Genomic DNA, 15,557 nt, shown 5'->3' with positions numbered 1-15,557 from the left:
AAAATAATAAAGCTCGAAAGTAACCGCTACATTTAAAAGTATTTTTAAGAAAACCCCCTATTAATTTTTTTTAAATATTTTTTAACTTGTCATAGCTTCATGTTCAGTAAATTTTAATAATATGTTTATGGGTTAAAAATGCATAAATTAATTTTTGTTAATTCGATATTCTTAAACTAGAAGATAAATCTTAAAAAATCAAGCAAGTTAAACACATATTTATATTTAAAACAAAACCATAATATATACACATATAGTCGTTTTTTTAAATGCGTCCTTTTTTAATAGTGCTAATTTGTCCAATCAGCATAAGTGCAAAGAGGTAATTTTGTCTCTTTTTTATCTTACTCGAAACGAAGAGCGTGCACTAGTATGTTAGAAGGGCTAACCATCATTGTGTAACTGTAACTCCAGTGATATAAGTTTCAATTACATATAAGAGCTGCCGCCCTTATTTTATGTGTCTGATAATGGTATTCGTTGCAATATTGGTTGAAGAAAAATTAATTTACAAATTTTTACAAAAAAATGTTACCTTTATAATATTTACTAATAAACCAATGTTTTTTAATTTGGGTTAAGTTTATTTACCTTTTTAAAAAGAGTATGAAAAAAATTACTTTTTTGTAACTAAAAATTTTTATTTGGGCTATTGATAATATTGTTTTATTTGTTTTTATTCCAATCAAGATTATTTAAAAAAAATGGCAGTAAAAGCTATCACACAAGAAACCTTTGATTTAGTTGTTGCAGAAAATGTTGGGGATTTTGGAATGGAAAGTAACGAGGCACTGGAGGACGCTATTGAGCAATTTGTTTCCCAGGTATAACAAATGATAAAAGTTTATTTGTTAATAAAATGTTAAGGTTTTGTTGTTTTTGTATTAAAAAACTTTAATTTAGGGGGTAAACCTAAACATGATCATTAAAGCGGAAAAAGTAGACGGAAATCACAGGGTCATTAGTTTATTGAATTCTTTAAAAACCCTGTGTTCAAACAGTGAATCTCCCAATAAAGGTAAGTATTTTAAGTTTTGAATTTTTTGTGTATAAATACAAAAAAATTATCTCTAAAAAGCACCAAAATTTTTGTCCCCAAGTTAACTCACTTTTAATTTTTAGTTCAATTTTGTTTTAATTCAATTTAGAAAAAGTTGAAAAAATCTTAGCCGAATTATCAATAAATTTTAAAATGGATCTTGCAAACCGTTATCAAGCCAATAAGATTATAAACGGCCATGAAATTTTGTTTGAAATTTGTAAAGTAAATGAAGAAAATCAGGAACTGTTTTCAGGTTTGAAACATTGTTTTATTTTTTTAAATTCAGTTTGTTCAAGCTGAATGCTTGTGCTAACAATTAAAATGTGCTATTGTTTTAAATAATGAGGTATGTTATAAACTTTTTTGATAATATGGTGGTTGGTGGCTTTTTAATTATTTTAATATGGTGGCTTTTTAATTATTTTAGTTATCTTAAAAACGTACTCATCAATGATAGAAGGCCAACCTGATTTGATTACTAATGAAGCTTTCACCTTTTTTTTGCATTTACTAGAAGGTAACTTTTATTTAAATTTTTCATAGATATTTTTTTATTTATTACCTTTTTCTTACAACTTAGGTGAAAGAGTTAGTGGTTTGTATTTTTTTAAGAAAGTTTATGCTGTTAAGGGAGATTGAGCTAACTGTAAACTTCAGGCTGCTTGAAACCTTAAACCTTCGGCTTAATGTCCACAGTCATGACTGATATACCACACTATTGAACTTTTTTTTATATATTTTTATCATCTATTTAATATAGATTTAAGTAAATGATAGATACTGTTCGTGTGTCCAATTTGAAGGCTTTTAAAACATAGTTAACTGCTTTATGTGGTGCACAAGTTAATTATTATAGACATATATTAGTTGCAAGTTACAGCTATATTACAACAAATAATATGAGGTTTATACCTGTTGTAATATCTTTTAACTATTATATATTTTGAAAAATTTACCTGTGCACTTTAACGGCAGTTTTTTTCACTAGTAGTGAATAATAATATTAACTAGATTTATTGGATAAATGAAATATGGTTAATAAATTAAAGCATAAGTTTTACCTTATTAGGAATATCAAATAAATTGCTAAATAAAATATTACCTTTGCCTAATTGTATTTCTAACAATGATGTTACTATAAAATAAAATTTATATAAAAGCATTTCTTTAATTTTATTAATTAATTAGGAATCTAATTGTAATAAACAAAAAATGGGTAAAATTTTTATTTTATTTTCTACTTTTTAGTAAGAATAAAAATAAATAAATATGGGGACAATAACAATATATTTCGAAATTAAAGATTTTAAACCTATTATATTTCTTAACATTATTATAAAATTTAAAAAAAAAAATTTTATTTTTTAGGATCTACTGATTCAAATCAGTGTTCAAATCTGTTAAAAATAATCAAACAAAGTTGCACAAAACATGAGGGAAATAGAATATTTCTTGTTAAGCTTAATGGGATTGAAGTTATTCTAAAATCAGTGGAGCAATTTTCAGGTAATTTTGATCTTAATTCAATATTTTACTTCTTACAAAGTAAAAACAAATATAAACTACAGTTTTAGTAATATTTTTATGCTTCAATAATTTCGTCAAATATTTTATACTTGGTTAATAAAAAATAATGGTTACATACAATTTATATATAATAAAGCTTGCTGGATAATTTACGTTTAATTTATATGTTAAATTTAAAAAAAAACCTAATAAAACAATAAGAAAACAGCCAGTTGTGGTGTGTTGAAAAATTATCCTAGCCATATAATAGTTGCAAGATATTATAACAATTAAAATGCATGTTAGACGCTAGCAATTGACTTGATATTTTTATTATTTCCACTAACTTACAACAATTGTCTTATTACAGAAAGCAAATTGGTTATAAAAGAAGCATGTGGAGCTTTAAGGTCTCTAACTTTGGACGATGATGTAAGAGTTCCTTTTGGTAAGGCTCATGATCACACAAAATTAATTGTTGCTCAAAATGGAATGGAAAGACTTTTCAAAGCTATGAAAGGTAAGATTAGAATTTTTTGTTTTATTTTTTGTGCAAAGGTTGTTGTCATGGCATACAGCAACATCTGTTTTAATGAGCAGTTTTATATTAAGTTTAATAGTTTTGATTTTTTAATGATTAAATTTCTCCTTAATTGATTCGTCTGTGAACGGCATTTGGCTCTCTAGTAATTCTTGGGGGGGTCGAACACAAAATTTCATATATTAAAGCCAAGTGCCCTTACCAAAATACCACAATCCTGGTTTAGGTGGTATTAGCAATTTTATTTAATTTCCCTTTTTTTTATCAGGCTTGTTGTTTGATTTTGGTTATGGCAAATCTTATTGTGTAAAACTTTTTATTGTGTAAAAAAGTGTAAAACTTTTAATTGTGTAAAAAAGTGTAAAACTTTTTATTGTGTAAAAAAGTGTAAAACTCTTATTGTGTAAAAAAGTGTAAAACTTTTTGCACTTATAACATGTCTATCATATTATTTTGTATTTTATCACTAATTTTAAAATAAGTTCTTTTACTACATTTAAATTTTAGAGCATGAAAGGGACCCGTCTTTGTCGAGTGAGTTATGTTTAACCTTAAGTAAACTGATGGTAAGAAATGAATTTTGTCAACAACTTGTTGATCTTGGAGGCTTAGATATTATTTTAAACATGATGAAAACTCATATGGAATATGAAGTAAGTGGTTCAAGGTTTATTTTTTGGTTACCTCATTTTTTTGTTATTTTTAAATATAAAAATAATTTAGATTATTTATGATCAGTATTTTTATTGATAAAGAAACAATTTGTGACCAGGAATATACAAGTTTTAATTAAAAAAAACTTTAAATCATTAGTAGTTTACGGTCCTCGAACAAACTATTTTACTTCAGTCGTTTTTTTCTGATGCTTTACGTCCTAACTGTTTGTGAGCATCGTAAAGTACAAGTGATTTAAAACTCTTACTACGTTTATAAAACACTAAATCAATGTTAAAAATGCAACTACACAAAAATTAGGGAACAAAAACAATTAGAATTTTATTATGGGCTCAAGAAATAATTTAAATTTTCTATTAAAGTTTTTTTATTAAAAACATGATGATGTCATTTTAGTTGTAATTTTTTTTACTAGTTGGTAATGTGAACTCACTTCTCAACAATTTTTCCCTTGATTTACCCACGCACCACAAAAAGCAGTTTTAATTTTTTTGTAGGCTTCTAAATTAAACCTACATCGTCCACTTAACCACATTATATAACCTAGTTGTCTAAATTAAATTCACAACTATATCAGATTATGTTTCAATGTTCTTTCTGGTACCACAAAACTCATACAACAACAACATCTTCGTAATCGAACTCATCACCTAAACCTTTTGCCCATGTCGGTAATTCCTCATTATCCGACTCATTGTTTCCATTGTTAATCTCACGATTTCTATTATAAGCCGAGGTGTTATAATCATAGTTGGGATTGTTTTTTTGGTTAAAACCTCTTTCACTTGTGTATATTTCATTGTTTTTTGGTTTGTTTGGCACTGGTGATGTCACAACATTGTTCCAGTTGTTATCCTGTACAGGAAGGGTTTTCCCCCTGACCCTGGGTGAGACCCGGTCCCTTAAAACATCCTCGATCCCTTGGTACATTGGTTGTTGAAATCTGGGCAAGGAGTTTGATTTTTTGTTAACACTGGGGTTTTGTTGTCGTGGCAACGAGTTCATCTTTTCCTCATTTAGCTCCCAAGCTTTTCGGATTCTTTGAACTCCAATGACATCACTAGGTTGCCATGACACCCTAACACGTGGTGGAACTGAGAGGGGGATTTCACTTCCGTGTTCATCATGTGACGTAATAGAAACCTTCGTATAGAAAAAAATGTTTAAACTTCATGTATATTTCTTTATTTTCAATGTGGGAAAGTTGAATGCGCGACTTAAACATAGAGTAACATCAGTTACTCCGACCCAGTCTCAGTTGCCTGTGGCAGTTTGGGATATTATAGTTTGTAATTGCCCGACAATTATACTGCTGATTAAGTGCTGGCTCAGCAGGATCGCTACAGCATGAGGTCAGTGGGGATTGAACCCACGACCCCATGTGTGGTGTAGCAAGTGTTTTTACCACTACACCACGCTGCCGGTTTAAAAAATATATATTTAAATAAGATCAATCCTTTGAAAATTTACCATGCCCATATTGCATTATAAGGTGATACATTTTTTAATATACGCTACGAAATTTTTTTATGGCTAAGAATGGAAATTTGATAAATTTCACCTGCACAGCTGCGTCCTCTTGCGGTCGGTTTAAACTAAGATGAAAGTCGGTTGCAAGCGCTGCATTCGGCTCCCAAACTGCGTGTTCGGGGATAATCACCTGAAAAAAAAAACGAAAGTGATTTAAAAAATAAAAAAAAAATTCATAGCAATAAAAAAAGATTTATGACAATTTTACCGCCAGCCTACCTCTTTCTGTGGAGTAACCGCACATAGGTTATCAGCCTCGTTTAGTAGGTTGACAGCCACGGTTAGGCTTCGCCCGTGCGAGACCTGCAGATGTAAGCCCCCTTCTAGCAACTCGTGAGATTTTGATGCCCTTTGTTGTGTTTCGACCTGGTTGATCACGTGGGGCAGATCGTCACAAATGCAAACCTTTAACGTCATATATAACATTAAAATAACGAAAATACTAAATAGGCTGATTTTACGGATTACTGGATTACTGACATTTTACCAATACGACGTTTGCTGAAAACCCAATTTTAATGACAGCGGGCCCTTTTCTGTTAAACCTCGTTCACCCACCCCACTTTTTAAAAACGCTTTTAAATTTAAAAAAAGATACACCCAAATTTTGGTAAAATGTCGTTTTTGTATTTGGAAATATGTATTTTCGGAAAATGAACTTTTGATAATATAATTGGACACCTATTAAAAATCGACAAATTAAAATCAAACCTTCAAAATTTGCTGCTTTTGTTTTGAGTTAACGAGATAAAGAGAGGCAATCATTCTTTTGACAGTATCTCTATATCCAACCAAGTGAATTCGAAAACCTTTTTCTTTCATGTTTTCTTTTATTTTTTACCTATATAATTCGCTTTTAAGTAAAACATGTGTCACGTGATTTCCTTAATCTGTAATGAATAAAAATATCAAATGTAATTTGGATGATTTTAATTTCCTATAATTTTAACGTAACAGACTAATGCTAGAATTAAGTTCGAATGTGACGTCATAACATCATGCGGTTTCCCACTTTGTCTTTCGTCAGTAAGTTTATGACGTCACTTATAAATGTTGACGTCACCTAATTAAACACGTAACACCTGTTACAAAATATGTAACATAACGACTGTTTAATTTTTTTATATATGTTAATTCAATGTATATCTGCTAAGTACGTGATTCCCCTTTAAAAAAAACTATTCAAACTTATTAAAACTTATTCTACCTTAAATTTTTGGGAAAAGTTTAAACCGAAAAAAACACGGTCAATGCGCAAAATGCAATTTTAAAATCCGCAAACTACAGCATTTCATTTTCGCCGCTTATTTGTCAATTTCCTGGCGTCAAGTTATTTTTTAATGCTTCGGTTCAGTTGAGCGATTTCTAAAAACTGAAATCTTGTCATTTCGTTAACTTAAATTATACTAACTACGTCGGTTTGTTGTTTTACTTACTATTTCTGTTAATCGTTTACGCTTTGATATATTTTGTAACGTTATAACTAAAGAATGTTCGGATCTGCTTATTATCATTCTGTAACTTAATCCCCCCGGGCTATTTAAAGTTATCGAAATAAATTAAAATTCATCGAAAAATGAAATTCAAAATTCGATTTCTGAATAACAGAAAAAGAACTCAACGTTTTTTTTAATTATCTTATATTACTGTTATCACAATATTAAAAGGCGCATAAAAGCAAAAACTAAAGGTGGGCTAAGATAAAAACTTAAATACATTCTAATACAAATAAAAAGTTAATTTGTGGTCTCCTTTTTGTTAACAATGCTTTGTATCTTATTTCAATTCAGTCATTCGCGAATAAACAGTGGTATAACAATAAAGCCATTATTTAAATTCCAAAAACCGCTACTTAAACACTCTAGATCAATGGTTTGTTTAGATTTACGACCGTTACGTCATAATGAAATACAATAAAATCATGTATAGTCACTATTTTGCTTATGGTAAAAATTTGCCATAAAATATTATTATTTTAAATTTAAAATTTTTCTATAATTTAATTTTTAACAAAAACTATTTTATTTTAGTTTTGATTTTTTACAAACCGCCTAATTTACTTAACTCTGGTTTTAAAATTTTACATGTTAAAACTAAGTTCTGGCTTTAAATTTAACATGTACCTACTAAATGTCAGTCAACACTTCGACATTTTAAACATTTTATACTACAGACTGACCTACTTACATACTACTCTAGTCATAGGCGCGTAATAATGTTTGTTAAAACTTTAAGTTTTTTATTTAATTAAGATTCATTTGCCTGACACGTACACTTCTGATCGCTTAATATAACTAGCTTTTTATTCCGTAAAATTATAGAGATGCATTATTAATAAGGTATCTTGTTTTTAATGCATTGCCTTTTTCATCTGCTGCAAGCTCAAAAGAATGATGTTTTTGTTTTAAAGAACAACTTTGTAATTTGTTTAGTTAATCATTTTAATTTGTTGGCAGTAGCTTAATGTAAACTAAAAACAAATATTTAAAGTAACAAGAAGGATATGCCTCAAATATTTCGATTATAAAATGACAATAAACTATTTAAAGTTAGGGTTAAGGAATATATATTTAGGGGGTATATATAGTTGAAGTTATTCACAAGAAGTTTGATGAGTTCCGTAAAGTTAAAGAGTTCGCTCAAGGACCGTAGATTCTAAGTGATCCAGCATATGTTAATAATTTTATATTCAAACTATTTTTTAGGTACTTATGCGCCAATGCGTCTCGTTGATTAAAGCAATAAGTGGAAATGATGACGTCAAAGTTGCCGTGGTCAGAGCTGGCGCTGTTGATCTCATTATGGAAGTCTTTACTCTTCACCAGGACAGCCCACAGGTGAACTCTTTATACAGCGGAATTTTTAAAAATAATAATTTCAGATTTAAAATAATGACGTCATGCTAAATTTTAACCCTTATTCCCAGATCTTAATATTTTTGCAATTTTGTATAAATTTTTATTTTTTTTAGGTTTGTCTGGTTTGTTTTGGAGCAATAACAATGTTAGCCTTACGTAATCCTGCTCACTGTGACATCATTATGGCCAAAAAGTCTGCGACCATAATGACAAAAGCAATGGAAATTCATGCCGATAATTCAGCTGTTCAGGTTTAAAGAAAAATTATTCATTATTAAAAATCTTTGCAATTCCAATAAAATGGCTTTTACCGTAACTGGTGGTGTGGCGTAGTGTTTAAAACACTTGCCTTTGCTGTATTAGTTCTTGGGTTCGATCACCACCGCTTCTATGCTGTAGCGCTAATGAGTAAGGAGCCAGTTTTAACTTCTGTTAGGCCAAAAACCAATCAGCAGTTTGATTATCGAATAATTGTAACTAAATATATTCCGAACTCCCAAAGTCAATTAAAGACTGGGTCGGGGTTACAAATTACTCTACATTTAGGCTGTGAAGTCAACTTTCCCTCATCGAAGATAAATAAATATAAAAAATATAACTTTTATTTTATTTGTATCACTATTTTAAAATCTTAATCATACACAATACTTTTATTATGACGTCACAACAGAAGCAAGCGTGCATGGCGATCAGAAACTTGGTGGCTCACACAAGGCAATATTCCGGTGTATTTATCGAGTCCGGGGCCGAAAAGTTAATTAGGGAAGCAAGAAAACGACATAATTCAGGTTCGAATCTCGCTGAAGCCATTTTTTGTTGTATTTAGATTTACATTTTATTCCCCTTTTTTTAATTTTAAGTGTTGCCTTATTTACTTGTTTTTATTTTTTAGTTTTAGAAGACGAAAGCAAAGCAGCTCTGAGGGATTTAGACGTCCAAGTGGAACTTAAGGAGCAATGGCTTGGCAAAAACCTTGGTGTGACGTCATAATCAATATTACTTGTTTTGAAATGTGTTATCAGATTATTTATTTTATAGGTCTTTCATGTTTTGTAACGTGAATAAAGTTGGACGTGAATTCAAAATATTTATTTAAATTAGATAAGCCATTAAAAAAGATAATATTAAGCACAAAATAAAAATATTCAATAATAAGATAATATTAAGCACAAAAATATGCACAAAATAAAAATATTTAATAAAGTTACTTATTAAATTTTTGCATTTGCTTCAATATTGTTTTAACATATTAACTTTAAGTTATTAAGAAATCGTCATCGTCAATTCCCCGCGAACTCCGTAAAATTGTAATAACAAGTTTTTGGCACTCTTTTAGTGTTAATTTATTTTTCATTATAATAAAACAAGTCCAATAATGTGATAGCATATTATTTTATTCTTTTTATGTCCGAGAGGGCAATGCCGTCATGGCATTAGATTACAAGCTGAAAGTCTTCAGGTTTAAGCTGAACCTTTACTACAATATTTGCTTTTGAGCAAAGATCCAAGAGTTCACGGATTGCTTAAACACACAGTTAAATCATTTTTTCCTATAGACACCCTTTTTCCAAATTTAAACATACATATTGTTCCGGAGACAATTAAACGTATTTTAATATAAAAATGCACAGAAGGAAAGGCAGAGCACGCTTTAAATATTTAATATATAAATGAAGCGTTTAATGTCACATTATTTTAATACCAATTAAGCTCTCCCCGGGCAAACTAAATTATTAACACTTTGTACTTTTTTGCAAAAGTTATTTTTTAAACATGATTTGTTAAATTATAGTTTTAAAATTAATTGGTTTTTAACATGATTTGTTAAATTAAACATGATTTGTCTAAATTTTACTGGAATAAGAATTTAAACAATTTTATCAAATGATTTTTTTAATATTGTTTGATAGAGTTTAAAATTTTTTTGTTTTACTCGTATCGATTTTTAAATTTGCAAAAAATTAATTTTTTATTTTTGAATAATCCTACCAGGTTACCACTGACTTACATGTGCGATTAGTGTAAACAACGTAAACGACTTTAAGCCATATATATATACGTAATGTACGTTAAACTTTTACTCTTAATCCTTCAAAGTTTTTTTTCACTGCTTAAATCGAACTGTCAGACTATCTATTTCAATTTTTTTAGGTTTTTGCGCATTAATAAAAATAAATACAAAGATAAACAATAAATAATACATAAACGCGACGATAAAAAATAACAATATCAATTTCATGACTTAAAACATACCTAATGCCAAAAGTATTAATGTTTATATAAAGATTTAAAATCATTAGTAATATTTCGACAATGTTTACTTTAATAACGGGGAAAGTGTATTTTACATAAAAGAAGATATCAAATAAAAACTCAAGTTAATAATAAATTAGCTCATAAAATTTATCTGTTTATTGTATATTATCAATAAAATATGAAATAGAAGTTTTATAGCACCAAATATTTAAAAAACTACGCATTTTTTTGAAACCTTAATTTAAACTCATCGAACACACTTTTGTATTTTCATTGGTTTGGTGATTGGCAACCGATTGCAACCTATAGAAAGTAAGGTTTGTTTTTTTACAAAATTTAAACTGTTGTTTCAATAATACTGCAATGTTTAATTTGTATAATGTTAAGATAATTTATATATTTTTTTCTATTTGTGAAATTCAAATTTAAAAATATATTTGTCTCTTTTTTTTAAATTGAAAAACAAATATTATTCCGATTTTTTTAAATTTGCAACGTGTTTTATATTTTGCAACACAGCACTGCATAAATTTTTTTTTCATAAATTAGATCAACATTACCAAACAAATATTAACCCGGTATGATGTTCCAACATAAATATTGCAACATCTGTGCATTTTTTTAATTTGTTAGAAGAAAAGTTCGATCGTTTCGTAATTTAGCCTAACGTTTAGGTGGCGATATAATAAAGGTTCAAATTCTAATTTACCCTCACCCGGAACTGTTTATTAGAACAAGACGATCTCCCTAATTTAGTAAAAGCCTAGGTACTCCGCTTTAACGGCTCACCGTAACCACAAAATGGTATATAAAAGCAATACAACTGTACGTTATCACACCCAAATCAGAACTACTTATTCATCCGCCACATACAACATTCAAAGGTACAATCAGGTTTAGGGCAACAAGTCACGATGAGGTTATCTGTTTACACTTAGGTACACGTAGGGCACATAACGGACTATAAAGTGTTAGAAGTTACCGACGCATGACAAAACATTTATGTTACACATTTGCTTGAAAAAAGTTTTAACATATAAACTTTAAAAAGATGGTTCGGGCGAAGAGTTCTTTTTTTAATTATGTTGTAATTTTTTCAACTTGCACAAGGATACCATTATTTTAAAATTTGGTCAGGTAGTTTTCTAGATATCGAAATTTGCAGTTAAAATATTGTAAATACGGAAAGTCCCTATGCACTTCCTACTTTTTTGCAAAAGTTGTTTTTTAAACATGATTTGTTAAATTATAGTTTTAAATTTAATTGGTTTTTAACATGATTTGTTAAATTAAACATGATTTGTCTAAATTTTACTTGAATAAGAATTTAAACAATTTTATCAAATGATTTTTTTTAATATTGTTTGATAGAGTTCAAAATTTTTTGTTTTACTCGTATCGATTTTTAAATTTGCAAAAAATTAATTTTTTATTTTTAAATAATCCTACCAGGTTACCACTGACTCACATGTGCGATTAGTGTAAACAACGTAAACGACTTTAAGCCATATATATATAGGTAGAAATTATAACATCACTCTGAAATGTCGAACAATAGTAACTGTTGCGTCACAATGGTAACTGTTTTGTAAACAAGAAAATGTTACGTAACAATAAAAATCGATGAAATTTTACTATGGAATTTGCGTAAAAAAAAATAGCGTGTTTTGATGGATAAAAGATGTATAAGCAAAACTGAAAGCTTTAAGACCCTTAATAGCTAGATTTAACTGTTGAACAAAGTTAAAAAGTCGTTTTTATTCGTAATTATCGGTATAACTTTAGTTTATTTGGGGCCGAAATAATTTTATTGTTATTTTTAGGTGGTGTCCGAATGGGCTTTGGGGTCGAAAAAGAAGGCACGCCTTCCTGGTGGATGCCCGCCTCTGCCGCTGCCTCTCCGGCCAGGGACTTCTCTCCGTCGCGGGAAGATGTTATTGTTCCGCCGCGACGAAGGGAGACCCTTGATACCGACCGAAGAGGTTGGCTAGCCTGGAACCTCTCTGATCTAATGGAGAGGATGGAGCTGTTTGGCTCCAGGCTAGCACTTTTTTGTTCTCTGTAAAATATCTACATTAGAAGTTTAAATTACTTGCATAAGATTTTAACAGTTAAGCAAAAAAATGATCGTGATTATCTTTAGTCATAGTTAATTATATAATATTGACTAAATTATACTTTGTGGCAGAGATAATACTGCGGGCATCCACTTTTTAATCTAATAACATCATGCGGTCTGTCTCGCAAATAGGTTGGCACAATATCATTGTATTGCATGTAGTTGCTGGATGCAGCAATATTGCCGTTTTTGTATCTAAAATAAAAAGAAAATAAAACTGTGTTTTTAATTTAAAATAGTCCTAGATGCCTTAAAAAGGATTGTTTTTATTTAACTTATTTAAATTAGTATTTAAAGCAAAAAACAGGTCTTATTGGCCCTAAAAAAAATTTGTCAATTTACTTTAGCTCCAATGAAATTAAACATTAAAATGACTAAAAAATATATAAGTATAATTTAGAACTAGATTAAAAAACTATTTCCACCGTTTTAGATTTTCTGGCAAAAATTCCTCATGTAATACTGTTATAACACTGGACAAAGATTTGTCAGCGCGGAACCGAATATGACACTCCTTTAAAGTTCTATTTTGTTGTTCTACTCCATTATTGGTGTTAATTATAACATGAAGCTTTCCTTTCCTGAACAACCAAGCCCAACGCTACAAATACACATAAGTTAAATATTTGTCATTAACAAAATCCATGTTAATTTGTTATTACAACTTAAACATGTTCACGGTGAAAATCACATATAAGAACCCGGCAGCCTGTTTAAAAATATATATGAAAAAAAATAAATAAACTAACAACCAAATAAATATTTTTTTTAAACTTACGAAATAATCTTGGTATCTAACATTTTAATTATTTATAAAATATACACCTTTAAATGTAGCTTCAATTGCATTTATTTCAGCATCGCACTTATTTGTCATAAAAAAAGAAGGATTCCACTTGGGACACCATTTTTGCAAAACTTTAAGAGCCTCTTGAATATCATCAGCTGTTTCATTTTGTATAATGAATGATCCAACAACCTGATAGTTAACGTTAGTCTTAACACAAAGAAAAAATAAGGGAAGAGCATATTTTGAAGTTTTGTAAGTAGCATCTAAAAGACACATCTCTTGACCATATCGTTCAAGCAGTCGTTTTTGCCATGAAAATTGGTGAACAAATAGTAGTGACTGCCTACTTTTGATAATAGGGATTTTATCCAATTCAACATCATTTTTTTCACTAGTTGGTCCCCTTCCATCTGCGACATAGGGTCGATACAAAACATTGTCATCAGTACCATATGACTTTTTCCATTCATCAATTAAAAGTTTTACATTTGTTTGATCAAATTTTGAGAGCTTTCTTTGTACAAATGCTTTATAAAAATGATTTGCTAAATCTCTTGTGGTCGGGAAAAATCGGCGATTGGGAACTTCTTTATCTTTAAATAGGTCATGCTTCACATATAAATTAACCGCTCTTTGTAATTCTCTTACATTGCTTACACCGTCATCAACCAATTTTCCAATTTTAGCAATAATTTGTTTGTCCACCATTTGCATATATCCTGCGTCCTGTAAAAAAATTAGAAGTTATAATGCAAGAGAATGTGCCTTAAATGAAAATACAACTATTATAAATTAAACTTATTTACTAAGGGTTTATGCTATTTACAATATTATGTGGCATTATAAATGGGTGTGCTATTAAAATTTGGAAAAACTAAGTAATATAATAATATATAAATATACATATATAATTTAAATATTTAATTTAAAAGTTTTACACAATACATTGATTAAGACAAAATAATAACCTTTCCAATAACATGTCCACTATGGTCCTCGTCTTGTGGAAACTTAATTTTGTAAACTACCATGCCAAAGTAATTCTGTAACTTTAACTTTTTCCTGATATCTACACTGGCAGCTCTTTTTTTATTTTTAGAATCAGTTTCATTAAGGCTTAATTTGATCTTAAAAAGTGTTAATAAATAAATAAAATGGCAAATGTATAGTATATACATACTTTAAAAACATTAAATCATAAACCCTATCTTAAACTCTAAAATTGCGATCAGAACTATTTTAAATAGTTAACTTATCTTAATTATTAATAAAACCTGATATTCTGGAAATCTGACTATTTTTGATATGGTAAGCCTAGCAGTACAGTTAAACTTTTTTGTTCCCTGAAGGCACAAGTTGCTTTTTTTTTCAAAGTGATCTGCTAACTAAAAATTAAAATTACCAATCAACTCAGTAAGAAATATACTACATTACTACAGTTTGACTGATTGACTCTTCAACTATAAACTGGCACCCGATTTTGCCCAAACTTTATATTTAAGCATTACAAAATTCTGCCTGCCTTAACCTTATTAATAAACCATTGGTAGCAATTTTAAATAAAGGACAGTTGTATTAAACTCTAACCCACAAACCTGGGGAACTACATGACCATGTTGGGCACGAAGGTTTCTCGCTTTATTTCGATCTTTCGAATGTTGACACTTCCTCCGAATAGTTTCTATTTGCTTAAAAGGAATATTTTCTTCATCCCAATAAACCATATCACTCGCTAAAACACAATTTAAGTGGTTAAAACTTTAATAAGTGTGGTTAAATATTTCAATATATAACTACTAGTTGAGGTAAAATAATATTTAACAAGCCACACATCTATGATCATCCTTTTTTCGTTCTATAAACTTTGTCATCGTAAAAGTTTCAAAGCGAATAACTTCTTCAGCAGCTGCAGCAAGCGTTGAAACAAACTTGAAACAATATATATTATTGCATTGAGGGTCTTTATAAAATTAACAAAATTTATAACAGCGTACCATGCTCCTTGGCCTAGAATTCTGGTTGGCATCATTGGTGTACATTTTGCTCTTTTTCTAACAGTATAAACTGGTAAATGTTGATCACTATGATTGTACGTTCTGAAAAATATTCTTGAAAAATTGTTATATTTCTAAATAAATTTAGAAATGAATGACTTAAGGTATATACGAAAAAAGTAGCCTTGTATAGGACTTATTAATTAACTACAATATAAAAAAGCAAGACAAAATGTTTTTAACAAA

The 15,557-nt window shown here is 29.2% G+C and overlaps 2 protein-coding genes across 2 annotated transcripts; one reads left to right on the top strand and one right to left on the bottom strand.

Annotated features, from left to right (window-relative positions):
- Nucleotides 1-202: 202 nt before the first annotated feature.
- LOC145752000 (armadillo repeat-containing protein 6-like) lies at nt 203-9,231 on the top strand. The gene is made up of 11 exons (XM_082568182.1): nt 203-824; nt 904-1,018; nt 1,149-1,295; nt 1,470-1,559; nt 2,411-2,548; nt 2,919-3,068; nt 3,597-3,742; nt 8,000-8,131; nt 8,266-8,403; nt 8,823-8,940; nt 9,045-9,231. The coding sequence occupies exons 1-11, from the start codon at nt 705-707 to the stop codon at nt 9,140-9,142; spliced, it is 1,392 nt and encodes a 463-aa protein (XP_082424308.1). The 5' UTR covers nt 203-704; the 3' UTR covers nt 9,143-9,231.
- Nucleotides 4,061-6,180, bottom strand: LOC145752002 (uncharacterized). Its single transcript, XM_082568183.1, has 4 exons — nt 6,006-6,180; nt 5,514-5,699; nt 5,326-5,424; nt 4,061-4,907 (listed from the first exon to the last, which is right to left on the bottom strand). The coding sequence occupies exons 1-4, from the start codon at nt 6,114-6,116 to the stop codon at nt 4,377-4,379; spliced, it is 927 nt and encodes a 308-aa protein (XP_082424309.1). The 5' UTR covers nt 6,117-6,180; the 3' UTR covers nt 4,061-4,376.
- Nucleotides 9,232-15,557: the final 6,326 nt, after the last annotated feature.

Source organism: Corella eumyota, chromosome 5, assembly GCF_963082875.1.
Source record: "Corella eumyota chromosome 5, kaCorEumy4.1, whole genome shotgun sequence".
Classification (NCBI taxonomy): domain Eukaryota; kingdom Metazoa; phylum Chordata; class Ascidiacea; order Phlebobranchia; family Corellidae; genus Corella; species Corella eumyota.
This window is presented reverse-complemented; position numbering and strand designations above follow the sequence as displayed.

What these genes read in the sequence shown, in the direction of transcription:
- LOC145752000 (XM_082568182.1), top strand. Translation starts at nt 705, where the DNA reads ATGGCAGTAAAAGCTATCACACAAGAAACCTTTGATTTAGTTGTTGCA. An exon ending in TTGAGCAATTTGTTTCCCAG is followed by an intron (nt 825 to 903) that starts GTATAACAAATG and finishes ACTTTAATTTAG; the next exon opens with GGGGTAAACCTAAACATGAT. An exon ending in ATCAGTGGAGCAATTTTCAG is followed by an intron (nt 2,549 to 2,918) that starts GTAATTTTGATC and finishes GTCTTATTACAG; the next exon opens with AAAGCAAATTGGTTATAAAA.
- LOC145752002 (XM_082568183.1), bottom strand. Translation starts at nt 6,116, where the DNA reads ATGAAAGAAAAAGGTTTTCGAATTCACTTGGTTGGATATAGAGATACT. An exon ending in AAAAGCAGCAAATTTTGAAG is followed by an intron (nt 5,700 to 6,005) that starts GTTTGATTTTAA and finishes ATGACGTTAAAG; the next exon opens with GTTTGCATTTGTGACGATCT. An exon ending in AAGAGGACGCAGCTGTGCAG is followed by an intron (nt 4,908 to 5,325) that starts GTGAAATTTATC and finishes TTCTATACGAAG; the next exon opens with GTTTCTATTACGTCACATGA.